The sequence below is a fragment of the Misgurnus anguillicaudatus genome, chromosome 8 (genome assembly GCF_027580225.2).
Source record: "Misgurnus anguillicaudatus chromosome 8, ASM2758022v2, whole genome shotgun sequence".
Taxonomy (NCBI): Eukaryota; Metazoa; Chordata; class Actinopteri; order Cypriniformes; family Cobitidae; genus Misgurnus; species Misgurnus anguillicaudatus.
This window is the reverse complement of record NC_073344.2, coordinates 6,845,902-6,872,370: the sequence shown is the minus strand read 5'-3', so window position 1 is coordinate 6,872,370 and position 26,469 is coordinate 6,845,902. Positions and strand designations below refer to the sequence as shown.

General features: G+C 37.5%; 1 protein-coding gene across 6 annotated transcripts in view; it reads left to right on the top strand.

Moving 5' to 3' along the window:
• pde4ba (phosphodiesterase 4B, cAMP-specific a) overlaps positions 1 to 26,083 on the top strand; it is a 204,887-nt gene extending 178,804 nt beyond the window's left edge. For 5 of the 6 annotated variants that reach the window (XM_055214348.2, XM_055214349.2, XM_055214350.2 and 2 more), the window contains 10 exons: positions 10,243 to 10,355; positions 19,325 to 19,418; positions 21,709 to 21,881; positions 21,966 to 22,064; positions 22,153 to 22,317; positions 22,405 to 22,504; positions 22,593 to 22,747; positions 22,826 to 22,948; positions 23,054 to 23,236; positions 23,325 to 26,083. In XM_055214348.2, the coding sequence (XP_055070323.2) occupies positions 10,243 to 10,355; positions 19,325 to 19,418; positions 21,709 to 21,881; positions 21,966 to 22,064; positions 22,153 to 22,317; positions 22,405 to 22,504; positions 22,593 to 22,747; positions 22,826 to 22,948; positions 23,054 to 23,236; positions 23,325 to 23,681 (1,562 nt within the window). In that variant the 3' untranslated portion in view covers positions 23,682 to 26,083. Of the gene's footprint in view, positions 1 to 10,242; positions 10,356 to 18,067; positions 18,635 to 19,324; positions 19,419 to 21,708; positions 21,882 to 21,965; positions 22,065 to 22,152; positions 22,318 to 22,404; positions 22,505 to 22,592; positions 22,748 to 22,825; positions 22,949 to 23,053; positions 23,237 to 23,324 lie in introns of those variants that run through there. The other variant, XM_055214355.2, reaches the window with a different exon arrangement.
• Positions 26,084 to 26,469: the final 386 nt, after the last annotated feature.

Sequence of the window (26,469 nt, the reverse complement as noted above, 5' to 3'; positions counted from 1 at the left end):
CATTTACCATCAGACTGAATTTAGCCAGAAATGAAACGAAACACACACATTGCACATCATCATAAGCTGCTGACCTCAGATTCCATCTGGAATCTCCATTGGCTCTGCCAGTAATGGCAGAAGTGAAAGAATGAACAAAAAGCCAAACCTGACAAAAGTTAGAGCTAATTGGGTTATGCTGGCTTCCTTGCCTAGGGTAATAGTGTTGGAATGGGTCAGAGAGGAGGTACTGACAACAGCCCTATTGAGGTCTGTCAATACGCTGGACTTTGACTGCAGGGTTCAGGCCAGGTGACGGGACAAAGCAGTCTCTGTGTATAAACTGTACGTTCACTTTAACCACCCTGGACCCTATGAATACACGTTTGGATGTTGTGTGGTCGCTTACCCCACATCCCCTCACTGAACTGACTATTGACTCGTGTAATGCGGCTCATCAATTCTCAGTTTTACTGCAGGGATTTTGGAAATTTCCAAACGGCATTGGTTCGATTTAGGCAATGTGACCTCATTTGCCTTTGTATCGCCATTTGGATAGAAACTGAAGCTTATATCAATGTATTGATGGCATATGAGCATAAACCCTTTGGGATGTTTGACACCCACTGTACACATTTTACAAAAACTTTATTTATGCCTGTGTGGTGCATTTTATTATTTATAAAGTCATATATACATAAGTCTCTTTTGAGATGTTGGTTGAAAAGATGATGGGAGTGATTGCTAAATCTGAACTTTGTATTGTTAATGTATTGGATTTTTTTCTACATTATGTGAACAAATATTAGTTTATCATCCTGGAGAGATCAATAGTGATTCAAACCATGAAGAGATCGCTTTAGAATGAGGAAAGGGTTTGAAGCAGGGCCGGGAGTTTCAGACCACTGCTCCTTGGTTCCTGGCTTGCGTGCAATGCTGTATCCTATAATTTTTTTCTTGGCAGTTATTTAAACCATTTTTTGTTTTTGATTCTGTAACGGGACCTCGTAAATGAGCGTGGAGTATTTTCCTGGAATATTTCATGAGAGCCAGACGTGCAGCGTTGTGAGAGAAAGAAGGGATGGGGTGCATATTATTCAACCTTGGGGGATGAGGAGTGAATGCCCATCTCTCTCTCTCTCTCTCTCTCTCTCTCTCTCTCTCTCTCTCTCTCTCTCTCTCTCTCTCTCTCTCTCTCTCTCTCTTTATCTCAGCCACACATTAACATACTGTGTCACCAAGTATTCTTTTTTATGTGTAGTTATTTCTACCAATACATTTTTTAAATATGCAAATTTTCCTGCTCCCCTAGAGTTAAACATAACATAACATAACTTAGAACTGATAAAAATGTGTCACTGATCACAAGTTAACGGGACACTCCACTTTTTTTGAAAATGTGCTCATTTTCCAGCTCCTCTGGAGTTGGACATTTGATTTTTATTGTTTTGGAATCCATTCAGCTGATCTCCGGGTCTGGCTGTGGCACTTTTGGCATAGCTTGGCACAACCCATTGAATCTGATTAGGCCATTAGCATTGTGCTAAAAAAATAAGAGTTTCGATATTTTTCCTATTCAAAACTTGACTCTTCTGTAGTTACTTCGTGTACTAAGACCGACAGAAAATTAAAAGTGATTTTCTATGCAAACACCAGAAAAAAAGTAATTTAATTTTAAATGGACTTAAATGAGCCTGAATGGGCAGCTTATTGTTCATAGGTGGTCCTAATATGTGCATTACATAAATATATGTATACATTTGGTACCAATATGTACCTTTGATATACTAATATGAACTCTTTAGCTGTACTTTTTGAAAGGGTACAGCCCTAGTGACATACACATTTCGACCATTTTTTTCTGACATTGCAGCTCATAGGTGGTCATGTACAGCTTCAAAGTTTTGTGTGGTCTAAATGTTCACAATTCACCAGGCGAGCGAGTTCTGCAATTGACTCCCATTTATGTGGTCCGGCCGTCTGACTGCGGTCTTTACCAGCACTTGTCGTTTATTCAATATGACTGTTGTTAAAGTCCTTAGAACCCAAACAGTGGTTTCGTCCTTCTAATGGAAAACATTTCATTTGAAGCAGTTTAGTGTTTCTCAGAAATTGCTACGTTGAGATTAAACAGCTAGACAATGGGCACAAATTATGTACCGCACAGTATGATGCATCATTGTTTTATTTTAAAAATCTGGAAATGCAGAACAGCTGGTAAGAGAAGTGATGGCATCAGTAGTGTGACAGGGTGACATCATTGTGTAAGATATTAATTCAGCCTTTGTTACTGTCAGAGGAAATGGTCAAAAATGGTTCCAAGCTGTCACTGGGGCGGTCCTAATAAGTACCACTTAGCGACAGACATATGAAGAGTTTCGTTGCAAAACGAGATAAATCCATTTTTTAACATTTTTGTCAAAACATTATGTTATCATGTTATTATTTTGTTTTATGGTGCTACTTAGCTGTATTTTTTAAGTTATGAAGGTTTAAATCAAAACAAACCAACTGCAGTTGAATTGATATTAATTGGAATGCACAACCCAAAAACGAAAATTTCTGAACAATTAAAAAAACGGACTTATCTCGTTTTGCAACGAAACTCTTCATATATACATTTGGTACTGATTTGTACCTCTGAGGTACTAATATATATACTCTGTAGGTCCAAAGATGTACTTTTATTTTATTTGTGTGTAAGTGAACACCAGAACATACTTAACTTAAAGTCAATTTTCTGTTTAATTTTTAATCAGCTTAAGCACACTTTTACCCAACACATTTAGCATTTCTAAGGCTTGTGAAGGCAAGTGCCTATTATTAGTGTTTAATCTAAAAATATATTTAATAGATCTACTTTATTTCCTTCAATGGAAAGAGAAGTCACGTGTCCTCTATGCAAAGCGAGAAACTCATCTGTTACGCTGTTTCACAATGTCCTCTGGCAATTCATGAACAAGCCTTTCCAGAATTTCCCCATCTCTTTATTCTTTCTCTCATTCCCTCTCTCTCTGACAATCATAACCAGAGGAGGAAGGTGTTTTGTTAGCAGGCCCATTGAGATTTGAGCTGACGTCAGTACTCATACTTCTTCTTTATTAGAAGTGCTACAGTTTATCATTACAGTGCTTGGCTAAGAGTTGGGACACTACGTAGGAATTCAGAAGGGGCATAGAGGGAAAAAGAGACAGAAAGATAGAAGCAAAGAGAGAGAGAGAGAGAAGCAGAGAGAGAGCACATGCCCATAAACAATTACACAGTAATTCTGCTGCACATTAGGAAGAACAGAGACACAGCTGTTACCACACGCACCACATCCGATATGATTTACAGATACACACTCATAGCTGTGACATTAACACCATCAAATGATTACAGGACTTTTATTATCGCAAGCAGCAACCTTAAATGACACTCATGCATGCAAATGCGTACACCCTAGCCACAAAACCCAAATACTTGGTAAACTGAATGGTCTTGTGAAGTAAATCGTGCACAGAGGCAAGTAAGCTTTGATGTGAAATAGCGTACGTTTCCCACATTAAAGTTTTACACCAAGGGAGGTTTGCGTAAGGACCCTTATCATCAGACGATAGGAGATCCGGTGTCAATATAAATAAATCCAAAAATTTCATTAACGTTAAAGTATATGCAATGTAATAATGCAAAAATGCACATTTTTAAAAATGTAATAACATTCCCAATTTTAACGTTTGTTTAATTTTTTTCTACTGTAGGCTATTTCACCTAATAGAATTAAACTAGGGCTGTCAAAATAAACGCGTTAATAACGCGTTAACGCAAATTCATTTTAACGGCACTAATTTTATTAACGCGCGTTAAACGCAACACGCAATTTCTGTTTGACCCACAGCTGAATGAATTGAGACGCAGCAAGTGACCGGCGCTGTCTAGATGAGTCGGAGCTTTTCATAAAAATAAGAACATTAAGCTCTCGTCTAGCGAATCCAAATGCTCTAAATGGTCATTAAACGTCTAAAATGATCTTTATCTGCACGTTTCCTGTGAGATGTACTGTCCCAACTCCATATAAAGCAAAGATGCGTCATCATTCACTTTTTAGTTTCGTTTTTAAAGCATTCAGAAATTATAGAAAATAGACTGCAGAACTTTCTTGATGTTAAAATAATTATTAAGAGAGATAAAGTTCGGGACCTGATTGATGTTAAAAGAGTTATTAAGAGTGACAAGACTCAAAAGCGATGTCTGACGCAGACGTCTGAAACGCACGAAAACAAACGCCCGAATGCGCGACCCCGATATATATAGACATCTAACACAAAATAACAATTTAAAAAATATCTGTTTTGCCAAGAATTCACGCAGGTATGACCTATAATCTGATATATCTGAAGTGAATGTTTGGTTAACTGTTGAGGAAAAGTATCCGTTGTGTCATTATATTAAACCCTTGCATTATCCTGTCTCAATGTCAAAATTAAACAATAAAAGAAAAACATATATGTAACATATATTGATATTGTTTTTGCTCTGTGTAAACAGGTGTAGTTCTGTCATGCTTTGACAGATTCCAACAAATGTTCCAATTGATTTGAATGTTAAAATATAAATGAAATCAAATCAAAAATGAAATTTTTGAAAATTTGCTCATCCCAACTCAATTTGCCAGCACAGGTCACAAATGATGCAACAGCAAACAGAAATGGAGAAAGAACAAGTTTTTTTAAATGAAAAATCATATATAAAACTATGGCTGATGGTTCTGTTGAAAATGTAAACAGGCTGTTGTAGACATACATTTGCATATAGCATATATTATCCAAATCCATGCTGATTAGAGCATTAAAAACTTGAAAAGTGTTACATTTAGGTAAATTTAGAACAGATAAAAATGTGCGATTAATTTGCGATTAATCGCGAGTTAACTCATGAAATCATGCGATTAATCGCGATTAAATATTTTAATCTATTGACACGCCCTAAATTAAACACTTCTTTCTGTGTATACAGTAAATGTTAAATAACACATACAGTATCCCCTGTTTTCGCAATTGGATGACTTCATGAAATGCATGCAGATTTATGACCATAATGTGTCAGCATCTTTCCTGTACTGCCGCATGCTTTTTTCCAAATTCGCCAGAACCAACACCTGTGTGTGTGTGTGTGTGTGTGTGTGTGTGTGTGTGTGTGTGTGTGTGTGTGTGTGTGTGTGTGTGTGTGTTTGTGTGTGTGTGTGTGTGTGTGTGTGTGTGAGAGAGAGAGAGAGAGAGTGGGAATCCCCTTCTTACGCACGTGTGGTCATACACTACTGGTCATTTCAAACACGGCTTGGCTTTCAATGTGAAAGTATAAGACCACAGGCTTTTTAGGGTGTTCATCTGTGGGAATAATTGTGGGTATTAACCGAAACGACGGTTGGAGATGAAGATGCTCATTAAAAAAATAATTTGATGATTATCAAGAAGTGCCTATGACCAAAATGTGTGAAAATGATTAATTCACAGACCGTAAAAGTTCAACACATTAAACAGAACTTGAGTTCACTTAAGTTTAATGGTTACATTGACGTGTTTAAATGAATATGGGGCAGTGAATCATGGCCCTTCTTTCCAACCATTGTAGGGTTTGCATACTCATGAATAAAATGTAGATGAACATCTGAAAATGGGTTAAATTTGACAGATATAATCAAAGACAAATTGGAGTGTTATCTTTAGTGACATTTTCTGTGATGAAATATAAAGTAGTGGTCATAAGTTTCAGTAAAGCATATGAAGAGTTTGGTTCCAAAACGCAATGAATCCATTTTGACTAATTTCGGTAAAAACATGTTTTCTATACCTAGAAAGTGACAAGATGATAACCACTATTTTCTGTTACAAACTTTCACATAGCATCTTTAGGTTATAATAACATTAAAAATTCAAACCCAGTTGGAGCCGATGGTGTAGTGGGCAGCGCTCTGACATATGGTGCAAACGCACTTCTGGCGACCCGAGTTTGAATCCTGGCTCGAGGTCCTTTGCCGATCCCATACCCCTCTCTCCACCCTCTACTTTCCTGTCGTCTCTCAAATCTACTGTCTATCAATAAAGGCAAAAATGGCCCCAAAAATTATTATAAAAAAAAATCAACCCAATAATTTGATTTTCTAAAGATTTATTATAAAAACAAATATTTTTTTTCCACAAAATGCAATAAATCCATAACAAGTTTTTTTTCAAAATGCTATTAATCTATTGATTTTATATATATTTATATGTGCATTCATCTTTACCATGTTATATTCCTTTAGTTAACTAGTAGTATATACTGATTTAACATTAATCAAAACACTTACTCTGTCATATTAAGAACACTGTCATTGCTGCGGTTATACTTAGGACGTCGCCGCTGAACTTTTTTTACAGTGATCAGCTGTAAAATGTTTTGGTCCTGCTCGATTTTTGTTGGCTTTGCGTAAAATAATGGAAAGTTTTTCCTAAGATCTCCTGGGATCAATGTGTTAGCATGACAGAAGCTTGATGCTGTCAGGGGAACAAGCAGCAGCCGGCATTTTCCATCTCCCGAGTGCCTCTCAAGTAAATTATTAGATGTTGATGGCTTACATTTCTTCCCCGCCACAGAAAACCACCAAAGGTTTATCAATGCCATTAAAGTATTATTTTGTTTTTGTTTGTTTGTTGATCACGAAGTACAAGATGAGGAAAACTAGATTCCGTGTATTCAACGTGCCTCCATCATTGTTAACAATGCGTGAAATGGTGTGCTGTGATTTGTTGAGCGGATTTATTGCATTCTGCAGAAACGGAGGAGTGGAGTTTATTGCGTTTTGGGAAAAAAGGGAGAAAATATGACAGAATAACACAGCGGATATTGCATTTTGCGTAAAATTAAGAATTTACTTTTAAATACTGACACATGGTACAATACTGATTTTGGCAGTAATTATTTTTTTTTAAATGGCGTTTATCGCATTTTGGAAACAATCTCTTCATATATTCAGCCCAGGGTTACGAAATTACGTACCTATATCTCATAAATTTTACTGTCACGAATTTCGTAATGTTTTTCCAAGCCACCTTACATTCTTTCCAAAGTTTAGCCTCAATTAATACTTCAAGAACAACTACACAATCTTTAATAATATGTTTAAATACATTGTGAATACATCAGTTATCTCAAGGCAGTCATCGCTGTAAACTGTGTTGTGCTTCTACAGTTAACACCTTAGCAAGCACTCATAAACAACCACATAGCAACACCCTGACGAACACTTGCAACATTTAACCATTATGTTGGTAGTTTTTAGACCATTTCCTTTAAACGATGTAAAATGTTCTTATTGGGGTACAGTATATGTGAAATTGTTTCTCGCCCAACCACTTTCCACCATTTTTGACATACAGTAGTTGACCTGTAGCGTCATAGTTTACAGGTACCAATCCACACAGAAAAATGACCTGACCACAGTAAAGTGCTTTTACCTCTCGGTGTTCAAAAAGCAAATACGTGTGTGGCTTTGAGCGTGTGGAGATTAGAGAGAATTGCCGTCATTCGACAGGGTCCTGCTAAAGTTCTGCCTGTGTGTTGTTCTGCAACTAGGAGACCCACCACATTAAAGTCAGGGCCGCACAAGAGACCGTCTGTGTCCTGAAACCACAGGGCACCAATTCACCAAACTGCCCTCCACTGTAAACACATCTCTGCTTCATTCGGTCCCACACACAGGGCTCAAGCCTGTGCCTTATGCATTTCTGTGGCGCACATAGAGTGATGCAGCCCTGTTTACGTACTTTTATGACATTAATTCAAGCGGAGACGGCATGAGGAATAAAACGCCTGATGGTTCGTCATTCGCGTTCGTATGTATTAATGCAGCGGGCGGATTTTGTAATGTCGGCTTACACTGTGGTGTTGTGTTGTTAACTTTGTTTGAGTCATGTAGGTTTCAACTGGACTTATTGTGTAAACTCTTATATTGTACAATGATAAATACACTCCAGTTTATACACAAAATATCCACTGAAAAAAATTATTCATTCAATTTACTTAATTTTTTAAGGTAAGTGTAATCAATTTATTTAAGCTAATTTTAAACAAAAGTTTTATTTTTTATTTTTTTTCAAAAAAAATTGTTGTTTAAATGTAGCTTAAATAAATTGATTGCAACCACTTACCTTAAAAAAATTTAGTAAATTGAATGAATCATTTTTTTTCAGTGTACTGGGTTATGAATAGGTAAAATATGGACAAACCCAACTACTGGTTTAAATTAACCAAGAGTATGTCTACGCTGTAAAAAAATATTTGTTGGTTCAACTTAGTTACCTGGTAGTCTCGTGTAGCCAGACCTTCAATACTGAAGGTCTGGTGTTTTTCGCTGCTTTTTCTGGACAAAGCCCACCCACGAGCTGTTTGACCGACATGTCAAACAACCAATCACAGTTTGTTTCGTCTAGCGTCACGTTTCGGACTCCCCACAATAACGAGCCGGTTGGCAAAAAGTCAGTTATTGAAATAACCAGCCGCAACCGAATAGCATCTAAATAAACAACATTACTCACCATAGAACAAACTTGTGCACTTCATCAACAGCCACACCAATGAGACGCTCCGTTAAACGTCTGTTTGAAGCATATCTCTCCACTTTTAACACATACAAGCAATTCAGGAGAACCGAACTTTTTGACTCCACTAACTGCCTCAAGCAAAACTCTTGGATGTCTTTTAGAGAGTCTATGCTGCGAACTTTGCATATTGTTTTAAATCCAATGTTTAGCTGATCATGATAACGGGTCATTATTATTCACGTGAACACGACTGATTCTCTTCCTCAATGGAAAATCAGAGCTTTGTTTTCCAGGGACTGAAACTAATCGCGACACTCGCGTCTCCTGGAAATTCTGTTTATTTGAACCAATCAAAGACGACTTTGACATTCTCACAGGGTTTCCAGAAAAGTGTACGAAAAACATCAGACGTTTAGCCAACAGTCTGTGGGCGTGACGTCTGAGGCTGAGACTAGTTACCTGGTAGCCTTAAAATTTTGAGTTAATTCAACTTAAAAATATTTAGTTATTAAAATTGGGTAAAAATTTGTGTCAACTAATATTTTTAAGTTGAATTAACTAACATTTTTAAGGCAACAAGGTAACTTACTTTTATAGGTTAAACCAACCATGCATTTTTAAGTTTGTCCCAATTATTCATTAAAACAGCCCAGCTTAGGTTCATTTAAACTTAACGGTTGGTTTTATCTATATTTCACCCAATTTTTTACTCCACATTTTAAGAGTGCATGTTGTGGTAAAGGGCTTGATCATATATCATCTCAAATTTCTCTAGTATTTGGTTTAGGCCCTACACTGTAAAAAAAATCCTTGTTGCACTTCAATTTTCAAGTTTAAACTGGAATTATCAAGTCATTTTAACTTTTTTGACTAGCGAGGAGTTGGTATAAATTAATACAAAATTAAGTTGAATCGGCTTAAGTTCTTACAACTTTATTTTTTTATAATTTATAGCAACGTATAACTAGTCAAAAAAGTTGAAATAACTTATTAATTCAAGTTGTTTATACTTAAACATTTAAGTCCAAAAAGGAATTTTTACAGTGTATATGGAGTTTAAGCACACGTGTGACCAAATCATGTATGTTAATATAGTAAAATTATAATCAATCCAGATTATCCAAATCTTTGTCGTTGTTTTCTAATGATGTGTGTTGTCTTAATGCAAACATGCATTTTTGCAAGTAAACCGTACTGTACTAAAACAAGAAAGTAAAGTATGCACATGTTTGTGCATCTAAGAGCATTCATTCACAAGTGCATCAGTTACAAAATAATACAAAGGGAGGGGGAAAAAGTTAAATATGTCATACGGGGTCTCAGACAGAAACAGAGAAAACAGGAAAATGAGGAAACGCTGAGCCAAAAGCCCACGACAGCCAGCTCACAGTCATGAGTGAGAGAGGTGCACGCAGAGAGAGCAATGCTCTGAGAGCGAATGTGGGGGTGAGAGGAAGGGGCACACAGCCAAAGAGGCAGTATCACCTAGCCACAAACACCAGGCGAATGAGAGGAAACACAGAGCCTAAGAGACTCACAGCTAACATTCAGCATAACCCGCTCTCACTCTCTGGTTCGGTCTGGGAGCGTGCGTGCGTGCGTGTCTGCGAGCCCAGGATGAAGGATTGTCTGGCGGGCTGTGCTCGAGTGGCCGTGCAGCAGGATTTTCATGGTCCCCCTCTTTCTGTGTGTCTTTATCCAGACGAGTCCTACCAGAAGCTGGCGGTGGAGACCATGGAGGAGTTGGACTGGTGTCTGGATCAGCTGGAAACCATCCAGACGTACCGCTCGGTCAGCGACATGGCCTCCAACAAGGTGAGAAGATCCTCCTCCCGTATGTCTGTCCCGCTAACATGAACGGTCATCTTGGGAGCTGTTGTAGAAACTTTGTTGTGGAAACGCACATACCGTGAGGTGTGTGTAGCACAGGGGTACTTGAAAAAATGGTTTATGTTAAAGTAAAACAATCGATACAAATCTAAAAACAGTTATGAATTAATGACAATCATGTACATCTCAAAGAGCTACCTTAAAAGCGGCTTAGTAAAGTCTATTAATAATAACTGTAGATGACGTGTATAATACGAGTACACAAACACATTTTCAATCTGGTGTGAATAAAAGGAACTTTACTGATAGTGATGTGGGGTTGCATAAGACAAACAAGGTTAGGTTAAACTACACTAAACTTTTTATCTTCAGTATAGCCCTCCTGACTCTGTTTCTGGCTGTTTTGTGAATGGGGCTATTGAGAGGCGTCCCCTGTGCCAACATTAAGAATTCAAGCTACTATTTTCTAGGCGTCCACACAAAGCAGCTAAGTTTGCTTCTGCATACTTGAGTTTACATTTGACGCACTACATTCGCCTATGCAAAAAATATTTTTCAGATTTATATGCACATTGGTTTTGCATTAAATATATTTGCCAGGCTCTCTTTGAGTGCATTTTAAGTATTAGGGCTTATCGCCTAGGTGTCCCAGCAGCCTCGTACAGTTTGGATAAATGAACAGGTTTTAACACGCCTTTTCTTTTAAACACATGATTTCCACGCCCCTGTTTGCTCGGAAATGTCGTTTCGGTGTGTTTAGAAACTGATTTGATTGACAGCTTGTGGGTCAGCTGTATTTTGTATTAACAATTACGCAATTGTTTTTGTACCTTGTTTTTATTTTCAGGTCTATTTTTTTTTCTGTGTTAAACATAACCTGCCATGTAAAATTGAGTCATTTAAAGAAGCAATATGATAAACAGACTCTCATTTTACTGTATAGGTTAGTGCTGGGCAAAGATTAATCGCGATTAATCGCAGTCAAAATAAAAGTGAAAAAAGTGTTTGTAATTATTATGTATATATATATATATATATATATATATATATATATATATATATATATATATATATATATATATATATATAATTTATTTATTTATTTATTTTTATATATTATATATGAACAATAATTTATTTATTTATTTATTTATTTTTATATATTATATATTAACAATAAATTACGTAATATGTAATAATTACACACAGTACACACACATATTTTAGGCAAAAATGCACTTTTATTTTGTATGCGATTAATCGCGATTAATCTTTGCCCAGTACTACCCAATATATATTAGTGCAGCTTTAAGTAACCCATTTCTAGCCAAAATCAACTTGAATTTGGTTGCATATTCAAGATGTGTTATAGATATTCCATCATGTAAGCAAAGTCAACAGTGATTACAAGGTGTTTGATTTAATTTATTTATTTAATTTATTCTTTTTGAGTTATGGTTAATTAGATGTCGATTCAATTGTCGCCGACAGCTTAAATTTGGCCTTGTTTTAGCCTGAACGTCTGGGCTGTGTTTGGACAGCTATTAGACGTCTTTTAAAAGCAAACTCGCTTGCTGGGTACACAGATGTGTCAACTTGTGTTGTTTGCCAAACCGTCCGTTTAGTCATTTGAACATATTGTGTGTTGTGTTGTACATCACTGTCATCCGATATGATACCTTGCATAGTTCCACTGTGTGTGTGTGAGCCCTGCAGCTGTGACTCGGGTTTCCTGTCTCCTTCCTAAGCTCTAGTCAGGACCAGACTACAATAGGTGCAAGTGCTGTATAGCAGGGCAAGGCCGCACTGCCTGTTTGTTTCTTTTTCTGTTGACGTCAAACAGGCATACACTACAGCACGGGGAGTTTTGCTGCAGACAATAGGGATGAAACACTCAATTACACACACACATACATGAATGAGAAATGCAAAAACACACATCAGACTTACCGATCTGTGTGCAGGAGTGGATCGCCTTAAGGGTAAACAAGTCACACCTCAAAAAAAATTTATTCATTATAATTAATTAAAAATGAGATGCAAAATTGCATGCACTTTAAAAAATGCAGCATGAAGTGATTTGGTTTTGCAAGTCTATTCAACCTGCTATTTTAAGTTTTGGCTTGTGAAAGGTGACCTCACTTATAAAATTAAGTTGTTTAACTCAACTTTTTATGTTAAAGTAACATTAAAATTAGTGCTAGGCAAAGATTAATCGTGATTAATCGCATACAAAATAAAAGTGATTTTTGGCAAGTGATATTTATTTATTTATTTATTTATTTATATTTTATGTATATTCTATATTATATATATAAATTTAAAAATAAATTATATATAAATAAAAAATTCTGAAATTAATATGTTTGTGTGTGTGGTTAAATATACATAATAATTACACACAGTACACACACATATATTATGCAAAAAAAAATCACTTTTATTTTGTATGCAATTGATTGCGATTAATCTTTGCCCAGCACTATTAAAAAAATATATGTTAATTTGGAAAAAATGCTGCATATTTTTTATAGTGTGGGAGATTTAGACTTTTCAAAATAATTGTTACCATAGATTAAATTTAGTGACAAAATTAAGTGATTTTTATGCGTCAATCAAAAATAAAAATGGCAAGTGGAGTGAGAACCCACAGAAAAAAATATTGCTCAGAGGTTCCTCTTTCATTTCTCAGGAGATTGTTTTCTGTTGTTTCAAGTTTCAACTTAGTCTTAGATGTTTCTCTTTAAATTGGAGAAATAAAAATAGAAGCAAATGAGAAATTTGTTCAAATGCATTAAGAGTACTGCAAAAATTAATACAAATGTATAGATAAAATGATCTGGATTTGGGTCAATTTAATGAGAAATGTTTAAGTTCAAACTTGAAACTTTTTATTGCAGTCTTGGCAAACCTGATCTCAGTTTGTGACATTAGATTTCTTTCAAAACATTAACACTTTTTCTCAAGCGAAATTTAATACGACTTAAAAGTTTCTATTTCAGTAGTGTCATATTAAAGAGATCTTATCTGTAAGATATATAATACATTGTCTGAGAACAAGTCTTGTAGTTTAACTGGTTTTAAACACAAACATTTTTTTTTTGCAGCGCATGCATATTAAAATAAAGGGAAACACATCTTGAGACAGGTGATAAAGCCCTTTAGAGCTTCTTATATCTCGTATGGCTTTTATATAACAATTTTGTTGAAGAGCATAACATATAAAAATATCTATCAAAGTTGTACAGAGAGTACCGGGACGTCTGACCTTTTACTGCCCTTTCTGAAGGTCTAGGCCACCTGATGACTTACATTTTAGCTGTGTGCGAGCTTGTATGTAAAATCTATATCAGCTTCAGGGTTCTTCTTCCAGCATGTTTTTTGTATCAAAAATTGTATCAGGAGGCATTCTGTTCTAGACAACCGAATGTTATTTTTTTTATTACAATATTGCACATTTAATAATTACACCTTTTTTGCAGTGATGGTACAGCCACAAAAGAGATAGCTCACTTAAGTCTATCACCATGAAACCCTAAACCTGGCGTAAAATATCTGAATTGTACATTTGGGAATGCCTGGATTTATATTGTGTGACTCCTGCTGTGGCTGTTTAGATAAATGCTTGTCTAATATGATGATCAAATCAATCTTTTAATCTTGCAAGAAAAAAGGCAGCTTAAATGAAACGTGCATGGCAGTATTTGTGACCGTGTTTACTCTGATGACTTCAAAAGATCACATCGGACTCCAGATCAGACTGTTTACCCTGTAAACTATGTCGCAACGGGGTTAGAGTTCCAGTGTGTGTGAGAGTAGGCGGTCCTACCGTAAGGGGGAGTGTGTATGCGGTGACACGCTGAAGGATAGTCAGCGCTCACAGCTCATATTGAGTCAGTAACACTGTTGCGTCTGTCAAACGAAAAGCATTAAGAGTCAAGAAAGTCTTCGGGACATACAGAACCTAACTTCACTTAAAATGGGAGCTTGCTGCATTGAGATGAAAGAGCAGAGAAAGATTGGAAAAGTTAACTGCTGGAGAAAGGTGAGCTTTTTAAACAGTTTTTTACTTTAAGCGCTGGAAATTCAGAGGGCAAGCATGCTGGTAAAGTCACTTTCTGAACTTTAAGATACTTTACTAAAATGTTTGGTTACAGTTATGAGCAGTTGTGAATGCTGGAGTGTTTTGCACAGCGCTTTTCTTTGTTTATTATATGGGAGAGTGTGGATAAAATGATGGGATTATTTAAGCCATGGTCTACCAAGAGTGCATCTGTTGGACAGTTACATGTAAAGAGAAACTCTTGCGTTATGATTTTTATATGTGATTGTAAACAAAGCACAACTAAAAGACTAAGCATAGTCATTATTATCAAATAACATTCAAAATCTGTCCGAAAATCTTTAGGTGTGTCCCCAGCTTAAATTGGATCATTACTGTCAAATCAAACTGCCGGTGTGGTTTAAGCATCTTAAGAAAGCTTAGTGTTAAGTTTATTAAAACTACACTACAGGTTTCGTGTACCCTGCTAGTTATGCATACAATAATTTAACAGTAGTTTATACAAAATGTAGCACTGTATTTATTTTGCATGGACAGACTTTAATTTAATATTATTTAATTTGAATATGATCTGTTTTGGAAAGGAAATATTAGGCTTTTGCACAAAAAATAAAACCTGTTTTAATATGTCAAACTGAATAATTGATCAACGAACAGTTTACTATTCTCTAATGTTACGCGCGCACACACATGCATACACACATTCATGCATGGCTTAGGCAATATTGAGGAAGTGAAACACAGGGCATGTGTCCTCAGGCAATAGCAGTTGGCAAACAATCTGCCTTTTCTTCAGAAGTTATGTCATTATTACTGTTACCGTTGTATTATTCTAGAGAACCTGTTTTTCATGCCTATGTGCGTCACGGGCTCCTTCCAAAGATCATCCCTTTGTCATACATCAATGTCTTTATAAGGAAAGGAATTTGCCAATTTTGCAATTATGTGCTGCTTAGATGACATCACTGGATTTTCCCCATTGGAGGAAGTTTAAAGAAATGTAGATGTCTTGCAATTAAAGTAATTGAACCATCACTGATGATGTCATGTACATTTAACTTTTGTTATGAAGAGAGATATAAGATTTTGAGGGATAGTGGATTATGAAAGTGAAAGGAATTTTGTTGTTTGATTGACTTGCTTGTACTGTCAGACACATTTACACTTTACAAGGTCAAGAAGGCCGTACAAATTGATTGTATGCCGCCGGTTAGCAGTGTGAAGTGACCAAGTCTACAGTATCTCATTGAACAGTTTTAGGATACTGCCCACTAGTGGAAGAGAGTTTAGCCTAAAATCAAATTGTCCCTGCCTAAAGAAATACTAAATGTTATATATATATACAATTGTATATTTCTTTAGACAGAGAGGGATAATTTGATTGGCACAGATATATTTTTTTCTACAAAAATATTTTCAAGCTTTTATATATATATATATATATATATATATATATATATATATATATATATATATATATATATATATATATATATATATATATATATATATATATATATATATATATACTGTTTTATATATATATAGAATAAAAATCTCATCCAAACTATTGCATAACCCAAATGTAGCTGTGGGAATTATGTTTGTCGCATCCAAAACAAATTAAAACTTATATTTTATCATCTGCAGTGCAGTCACCCTTTGCCTAGAAAGTGCAAAACCGTACTCGTGTCATTTTATCAAAAGCTTCTTAAAGTTGCACCTTAGAACTATTTTGAAAGAATATCGTAGGAGTTCACATTTAATCTGGGCTCTTATTGACTGCTTTTCCTTAAATATTCAGTGTAAGTCATCTAATTAAAAAATAAAATGTAAAAAATATATTTTAAAATAAAAATGTTTACTTATAACAGAAATTAATCTGTTTGGGACAGATATATTTTTTTCTACAAAAATAATTTCAAGCATTTAACCATACACCTTTAGATTAAATGATTTTTAAGATCACATTTAACATTGTATTACCTGTGTATGTATATATTTTCAATTTTCAGACGCTGTAGTTGACCTTAATTTATTTATTTAAAAAATAATAATAATAAACAAATATAAAAATATATATAAATTAAGGTCAAGGTCAACTACAGCGTTTGAAAATTGTCCCCAGATAACCGTTTAGTCTTTTTTTGTAAAGCATTTTCACAGTAAATAAGTGTTTAAAAAATTGTTATGCAAGTATAGGCACAACACTTTTTTCCAATACAAAATAGTTTTGCTTGTAAGTGCATCACACGGGGTGATCATACAATATGTCAAGGAGATCTCTGGAGATCCTTCAGAATAAAATTCCCTCACCATCGAGCAAAAGTCTATCCACAAAAGCCCACCTACAGCCAAATTTCTCACAGGGCTTAGACGAAGACTCTGGCATTGATTTTTTGATATAGATAAGAGGAAATGTGAGCCGCAGAAGGCAGCGTGTCTTTGATATGTCAGAGTTGTTTACAGGTCTGACTAGACGCCTCTCGCGCAGCAGAGGATTCCCCCACTGCAGCATAATGCAGAGATTCTCTGCTGTTTTCCTCTTAGTTCCTTTGCTATTTTTGTTCTCCATCTCTCCCTCTGTCTGCTCCTGTCTCCCTCCCACACTGGTTTTCTCATGCGGGCATGGTTCGGAATCGTTTCATGAATCCTTTTAGCTTTTCCTTTCTTCTCGACGGGAATATTTTCTCCAACTTTAGTGAGGGTTGAAAGCGGTATTTCACACTGTGTTACCTGTAATATCAAAAGTGCATCTTCTGTCTGTTAGATTACAGATGCATCGTTTTTGGGTTGGGTTACCTGACACAGGGCATTACTGCGTATCATCATATTCTTATTCAGTGTTAATAAAATATTCATTTTGCTTAAGTATTTATATATATATATAGTTTAGATATATTTGACAGTGAGATCTTTTGCTGTGAGAGTGTGCACTGGGGCTTTCCCCTGTCAATGGTCTCTGCCCTTCCTGGCTATTGCAAGGACAGCTCATTGATTCTGTCTGACTGCCTCCCTTCCAATTCAGATAAATTGGGGGGTTAAATTGGCAGATGTTATTGAGTCACAGTGGTGTCCTCACGGTGCCCGAGCGGCCATCTTTTGAGGTTCGGGAGGGAGGGAATCCGCAGCGGCAGCCGTGTCACATGACGCTGTTGCCATGGCGTTGGGATGTTGGTGTAATTGGTGCTCGGGCAGATGGTGTAAAGCGAAAAAGAGTCGCGGGGGGTGTTGATGTCACCGAAAAAGACAAAGAGAGGCAATTATCCAAGTCTCCATCTCCTCTCCCGCCATACATACTGTACACTAGCTGAGATAAAAATAGCACGGAGCTCCATGTAGGGCAGCTTTGTGCATTATGGGAACGCAATAAAGAGGGTATTAAAAGGTATTAAAAAACCTGAATGGGGTAAAGAGACATCATCAAGTCACATTTTTTGCGTTAGGACATATAAAGGCTTAAAGTTTGGTTAATTGTTCACAAAAAGACAAGGGTATCCTTAGACCTCCCTTTCTGTTGTTCTTTATATCTCATCTTTTCTGCTGCGCCTACCCCTGTATAACAAAGCAGGGGCTCCCCCCTCCTTTCCCATCTCCCTGTCAAATCATATGTGCCATGCGAAGTGTGTTGCTGGGGCTGACAGACTTGAGAACGGGGGGAGATGAAAAAGAGAGAGAGAGCAAGATGATGAGAAAGCGAGAACGTACTGCAGCAGTGGAGCAGCACTAATCCAGCAGAGGAAGACCCCCCTCCAGCCAGATGAGCATCCCTGTGTTTTTTTCCAGCATCCCATCCTCCTACTGCTCCGCTGCTTCATCATCTCCATAATTCTTTGGCATTGTCAGTGTCGGTTCGAGCTTCGGCCGCTCTCTGGATTCTCCGACCCAGGACGGGTGTTCCCATCCACTATCAACCCCAGCTCTCACCCGCCACAATGGAGAGTCTACGTTGGAGCGTTTCGGTCAAGAGCCGTCGCCACGACAGCTTGCGCCCGCTCCTCAGCGACTAATCCTTACCAAGCGGAACAGGAGAGGAGAGAAGAAGGGGTTTTTCGTTTTCCCATCCAGAAGAATCCCTTTCATCTGCCTCTCTCTGGCTCTTTTCCTTCGTGGTATAGGAGTGCGCTGTTGTGGAGATTAAATACGATCCAAAATGCCTGAGGCCAATTACCTTCTCTCTGTATCCTGGGGTTACATTAAGGTGTGTATGGTGGCTTATCTGCGGTTTTAATGTTGTGCTTTCGGATCGGTGGTCTAGAAAGACATTGAGGTGAAATAGCTTCTTGTGCTGGAATGCAAGATCCGAGTTGTTCTGGGCTCCTTGAAATCTGTTTTATTTGTTTATATGGTGATTTGGATGTAAAGCATCCAGTTGTATCGGTTACTTTTTGGGTTCATCCCTTTTATGATGATAAGCAATGAAAATCTGAGATGTGGCGCAGGATATGGCTGCCATTTTTGAGTTATTTAATTATATAAGGGTTTGTTTATTTATTTTTTTATTTATTGCCAACAATGCGTCTTTTTCTAACTACAAAATTTTTTTGTTAATAGTGTGTATGTAAACAAAATAATCACTTTAAATAATAAAAATGTGTCAAAATTGTAATCTGTTAACCAGTGTCTACTTTTTTTTATTTTGGAGGTTTGTAAGAATTTGATCATTAGGAAAGATATTTAAGAGCTATTATAATGTTAATATACAATATTTCTCATTTATTGGATTATTGTTTGATATGACGGATACTCAATAACACATTGCGCTACTGTACGCAAATGCATGTACACATTAAATTTTTTTAAAAAATGAATGGGAACCGAAATAAAGCAACAATGTGGGTCCTTATGTAAGGATTTTGGACTAATGATTCTTTTTCTCTCTCTTTTTCAGTTCAAGAGAATGTTGAACAGGGAGCTGACGCACCTCTCTGAGATGAGCAGATCTGGCAACCAGGTGTCGGAGTTCATCTCCAATACCTTTCTAGGTAATTACATACAGTAAATATTCACAGTCTCACCCGCAAGCAAAACATATGAGCTAACACTGTGGCATTGCGGAGCGAATTCGGGACGCATCATCTTTCCAGACTTTGGAAAATTTGAGTTAAATGAGGAAGCTGATAAAACATGACAAAACTCAGAATATTCCACATAAAACGATCATACAGTACTACTAAGGTGCAGTTTGTTTGTGGAATGTCGTGAGATGGCATCACACATTTGTTTCTGCATGAGGAGAGAGATTCCCAATGCAGCAGTTGGAAAAGAAAGAGGGGAGGGTGGAAAAGAGAGCAGAATTAGGGGAGGGAGGGGGAACCGAAAGGGGGATGGAATGGTGCTGTAAAGCAACACTGATGGTGGAACCCCCCAGAACGGTGCATCCAGCCAAGAGAACCTGTGACTCATTCAGCTACTGTGCTTTAAACAGGCAGAATCCCATTTCCAATTCACACAAACATACACACGGGAACCTTTATGCAGTCGCATTGCGCTTTTGATAAGCTATATGTTGTGTTATTAATTATTATATCTCACATCTTTGATACATAACATGCTAAAATTATCTGATAAGCATTACATTAAAAAAAAATGAATCGTTAAACTACAATAAAATACATTTATATTGTTTTAAATAAAAAGTGTATTGTGAACCTGAGGTTTGATCTTTGCACGTGTATGGAAATGAGTCGCAGGATTCGGTCTACCTAAAAGTGGTTCGATTTAACTGGCTTAAACATCTGTGTGCTGTGTCACGTGTGACTGCTCTGTTTATGCCTCACGCGATTCACTGTTCTCCGCCTGTCTGCATCTAAAAGAGCAAGTATAACAGTGATAACAAGATAACATCTGACTCGAGCACATTGCATCTTCTCATCCCTTTCTGTTTTTCTCGTATCTTGCATCTGCACGTGCGCCTTGTCTTCGGTCATTGGGATTTTAATACTGTATGAGAAAGCGTGACTGAAGCGTGAATGAAAACGTGTTTGTAAGAAAACAAGCTAATTGGCTGTCATGAGCAATGCGAATGTGATCTGCTGTTTTGATCTGCTGTCTTTATCAAAAGAAATAAGAGAGAATTGAATCGGATACCGGGCTTTGAAATGAAAGGGTATCAAGTGCTTCCTCATCTTCGGTCTTAGGGGGCCTCCATCGCATTTGTGTATGAGCCCATTCAAACGACTGCGGCAGATTCGTGCACGGGTTAGTGTTTAACAGAGGAATGTGAATGAAGAGGATAATGACTATAATGAATTAACCAACCCTCATATTTCATCTCCTTTCATTTACTAACATGCCGCGGGCTATTACCGGCCATTATCACGCTCTTTCAGCAACGTGTTGCCAGTGAGAACTCCGTTATCTGTCGTAACTGAATAAGCCTGTGGGGCTGAGAGCCGACTTTGCTCTTGAGAAAATGGAAATAATACCGTCCACTCATAACAGTTTGGCTCTTAGGGAAGGATTTCGATTTCATAGATGATGTATTTCCCAACAATGTTGAGGAAATCCCCAACAGTGATGAATAATAACCATGAGGGCTTATGAATAAGGCATCTTTAACTAAATTTTTCCAGTCCCCGAGGGTAAGTTCACCCAATAAAGGAAATTTTTTGCTTTCATTCATTTATTGTGTTTCCTAGAAGCACATACGAGCGTGAATAAAGAATTGGAACCGTGTTCCAACTTTGGGTTCCGAAACTCTTAATACAGTGTGGGCCGACATAAGATTCCACAAAATTTAGCATTTTGGCTGAACTGTCTCTTTAAGATTGTTTGTCAATGGATATCCTGAGGGTTGACCTTTAGGAGACGCCACATGAGGCACGGATATGTGGTCCCCTGCCGTGGTTTGTTGACAGGTCTGTCACAGTGAAAATAGAGAGTGGAAATGGAGGAGAAGGAAAGGGGGGTCAGCCCTACTTCAATAGCTGGAGTCTCAAGTCGCTCTGAATGAGAGTCTGTTCGTGGGCAATGAATCCCAGAAAGCGCTCATAGTGCAGATGTAAGCTATTCAAGTGTGGCACAGCACCTGGGCCAAGGCAGCTACTGACGTCACTGAGGGAAACACGATACCGGGCCACCGGTTTTCCGACAATGGGCTTTTGTGCGGGCGTCTATGCGCCTCGACTGTTACTATGAAGAGATTGAATATACTGGAATGCGATCTGGCTACAACCGTCTACCGTGATCTTAGTTCTCATTTTTATAGTTATCAGTTTTATTGCGAAAAAATTAGTACCATCGTACTAATGTGCTGGTTCTTTGTGTTTCTAGACAAACAGAATGATGTGGAGATTCCCTCGCCCACACCGAAAGCCAGAGAAAAGAAGAAAAAACAGTTGATGACTCAGATCAGTGGAGTGAAGAAGGTGTCCCACGGGCCGAGCCTCAACTGCGGCATCGCTCGCTTTGGCGTCAAAACCGACAAGGAGGATTTACTGTCAAAGGTAGAGATAAGAGTGATCGTAACGTGCCATTTGACTTGCGTTAATTATTGCAAGCTTCCTAAATTCCCTTGCCTCTTTTTTTAGGAATTAGAAGATCTGAACAAATGGGGCCTGAATATCTTTACAGTTTCCGAGTTTTCAAACAACCGGCCTCTCACCTGCATTATGTATGCGATCTTCCAAGTAAGTCCTTGCTCTGGTTATTTATCATTACCTTGCGCATTTAATGTAGCTGTGACCTGATTTTCATCGTTTCATTGTCTTTGTATAGGAAAGAGATTTGCTCAAAACATTTAAGATCCCGGCTGATACATTTGTGACGTATATGATGACCTTGGAGGAACACTATCACCAAGATGTGGCCTATCATAACAGCCTTCACGCTGCCGATGTGGCCCAGTCAACTCACATTCTGCTCTCCACCCCTGCATTGGATGTAAGAAATGTTTCAAGTAAAAGTACAAACTGTGCATCATCAGCTTTGTACAATCTTATTTACCATTTAACCTTTTGTTCCAACCAGGCTGTCTTCACCGATCTTGAGATCCTGGCTGCCATCTTTGCCGCAGCGATCCATGATGTAGACCATCCTGGTGTTTCTAACCAATTCCTCATTAATACAAGTAAGTGACCGCCACACAGCTTCAACTTAAATCTCAAAATAGTTTCATTGACCATAACTGATCAATCATGTACGCCTGATTCTTGCAGACTCCGAATTGGCGCTTATGTATAACGATGAGTCGGTTTTGGAGAACCACCATCTAGCTGTCGGCTTTAAACTTCTCCAGGAGGACAACTGCGACATGTTCCAGAACCTGACTAAGAAACAGAGACAGTCGCTTCGAAAGATGGTCATCGACATGGTAAGATCCTTTATTCTGTACTTTCGCCTACAATGCCGTGATGCCGAAATGCATTCTTAAATGTTGTCCTGTTAACAGGTACTGGCCACAGACATGTCTAAGCACATGAGCTTACTGGCTGATCTGAAGACCATGGTAGAGACGAAGAAAGTGACAAGTTCGGGAGTGCTGCTTCTGGACAACTACACGGATAGGATACAGGTACAAGTTCTGTTAATAAAACTCCCCAATTTGAGCAAGTCAGATCATTTTAATTGGTTAGAAAATTACAAAAATTAAATGGCTAAAAAACTCAATTTTTTGCAGGTTTTGCGAAACATGGTTCATTGTGCAGATCTGAGCAATCCCACAAAGTCTCTGGAATTGTACCGCCAATGGACCGACCGAATTATGGACGAGTTCTTTCACCAGGGCGATCGAGAGCGAGAACGTGGCATGGAGATTAGTCCCATGTGTGACAAACACACTGCTTCAGTGGAGAAGTCACAGGTACGGTAACAGGCTATAATTCACGGTAAACTACATAGATAATAAAAATATCTTATCTTACCGTAATACATTTTTTTTCTCTCTTCAGGTGGGTTTTATCGACTACATCGTTCACCCGCTGTGGGAGACCTGGGCTGACTTGGTGCATCCGGACGCCCAGGATATCCTGGACACGTTGGAGGATAATCGGAACTGGTACCAGAGCATGATCCCTCAGAGCCCGTCCCCACCCTTCTACCAGGCCGACAAAGAGGGCAACGGCGGGGGTTCGGGGCCGGACAAGTTTCAATTCGAGTTAACGTTAGAGGAAGAGGACTCAGAGGGCACAGAAAAGGACGAGCAGAGCCAGGGAGACGAGGAAGACGAAGATAGGGAAGAGGACATGGAGTCGTCCACCACACACATCCAAATAGTTACGGAAGACGCCTCCCCGGTGGACACATAGGACCCTATTGTGCGTTTCTAGACGGTAGCTGTTTTTCCCTTGCGAGAGGAGCAATCTTGCAGTTGATGCTTTTTCGAAAAGCCCACATGGGGTGCTTTTTCGAGCCCTCGTGGGAGGAGGATGTTTTTCCCTCCTTGCACTTACGTTTGGAGATGGTTTGGTAGGAGCTCTCAGGAAATAAATGCTGCAGACATTTTGGACCTGAACGATGGACAGGCGACTTTGTTCAACATGAAGGATTGGGGCCAACGTGGACAGTTTGTTCGTTTACCAGGCGTTAAAGAGTAAACACTACTGAGAGGATTCGTTTTATTTTGTACCGACACAAGACTTTTTTTAGTAAAGCTATTTGATGTTGCGGTTAAATACGAACTACTGAAGAACAAGACTATTTGTAAATGAAAGAGAAACTGTTTACTTTTCTGTACCATTTGTCTAAAGACTGTGTGCCTTTTTACTATTGTCTTTTTAAATAGTCTTTTATTTATTGAACTCGTTTTAGTATGTCGAAACGTGTTTGTTTTCTAAAAACAAAACATGCAGAATTGTTTTATACCTAAGCTGGAGAGAGAACTTAGTGTCTTCCTTTGTTTGGCAATATATACTTAATAATCCAAACATCTGACGTAGATCAGAAAACAAAGACGTGTGTATCATAACGAAAGAGGCACTTTCTTGTTCATCCTATACATTTTTGTCCGACGTTTTTTAAATATGAGCACAAACTCTATAGTAAATAACTATACATCATACCATTCATATTAAGGTGAGACCCCCCAAAAAATATAATAATAAGCCAAAGGTATATTCACTCAAATGTTAGGTCGCTTTTACTTCATCATAACTTATAGTCTTCCTTACTTCAACAACACCGAGGCAGAAAGACAGACAATTTCAAAACTAGCTTCATTACAAAACATTTGAGGAACTTGAATTTCCCCCCAAAAAAACTTAAATGCAAATTGAATTTTATCCCACCTTAAGCTATTTAGATCTGACGACCTTAATGAAGTTCAACCTAATGGGGCAGTTTCCCGGACAGGGTTTAAATGAATCCAGGCTTTAGTTATATAAGGACATTTAAGTAGTTTATACAAACAATACTAGTATGCATCTTGAGACAAAACATTGGCACTGATATATATTACAGATTACAGATGTTTTTGAATGAAGGCAGCTCAAACATGCATTGGGACTTGGATAAACCCTGTCCGAGAAACCGGCCCAATATGTGATAAAGAACAGTCTGTCACAAACACATTGGTTAGATTGAATCATGTAATGCCAGTTTAGTAATGACATAGCATTCGTACGTCTCATGCATTAGTCAGTGTTCACGCTTTAAGGTACTTTACCTTAGGCTCAAAGTCTCACAGTTAATGGCCAAAGTAGCATGCAAAAGTATGTTTGTGCGCACATCTATACATGTCACATAATTGTGTTTGTGTGTGCGTGAGCGTTATGACGCTCCTCGATCACCAGCCCACGCTTTCACAACCCTTTCCATTCGTTTATATGCGCTCAAATCGGTCCTTTACTGTTTATAACAGTGTATTTATTACTGTCGAGTCTGTACATAAGAAAATAATGTTTCTTTGTAAATGGATTAATTTATATGCACTTGCATTACCGAACATTGGTGGTGTTTTTTGTGTAGTGGGCTCTTGGACTGAGTCTGTTTTATTTAGTAATATTGTTTATGTTTTAATATAAATAAATATATATATATTATATATACTATGTATGAATATATTGCACAATTTTCAACTGCCCAGAACAGTAGCCTATGAGACACGAGACCCATTGGTAACGGGGAAAGTCTGTAGATAAGACATGAATACATACTGTAGACACCTGTCAGATATTAGAAGCTTTGTGTATCACTGTTTGATGTGACATCGATAATAATCAATATCTCACAGAATGTGGCCCTCGAATATATATATATATAAATACAACATTTTGAATGGAGATTTTGCTAAAATGAGCTCAGACGGTTTGTTCTGTGTGTAACATTACAGGGAAGGAAATGCTCACGAACGTCACGGTCTCTGAACGACAATGTGAAATGGACATAATTACGAAAATGTGATCTTCTGTAATTATTTGTGCTAATGTGAACTATTTTTCTGACCTTGTTAGCAGTTTTGAAATTCAAATTGTCCGTATAACTTTGTTAATCTATGTTTGAGATCTTTCGGTCCCATTTGTGTCCGAAAGCATTCGACGGGATTAGTGCTATATCTGCATGAGGGATGAGTTTTTATCGTCTGGTTATCCCACATTGTTGCAGGTGAATATTCAATGTTTCACACAATGTATGGTAATAATATTGTATATTGTGTTCAATTAAATCTGAAACTACTTTTCTATGAAGTGATTAAAGACAAAGCATGAATATATGCCATGTGTCAATCTATTTCTTCTTTATTGGGGACATAAAATCGAATTCTTTTATATCAGATTCAGTGCAGCTGATATATTAACTTTCTTAAGAAAGAGTTTATCTGACTGGTCACCATTTCTTTTAAATGATCCTGAAGTGTGACAAAATAATTAATAAAAAAGCTAAATATTTTCCATGCACTCTATAAGTTAACTTATTCACGAATACACCCAAAAAAATATTTATGGTAACTATTTTCCAATGAATTTATTAGAAATATTTAGCAGACGCTTTTATACAAGGCAATTCACAAATAAAAGAGCATTTAACATTTTATTTAAGGAGACCACAGCACACTCTTATAAAAGGTGCTACTAAAGGTTCTTTACATGGATGCCATAT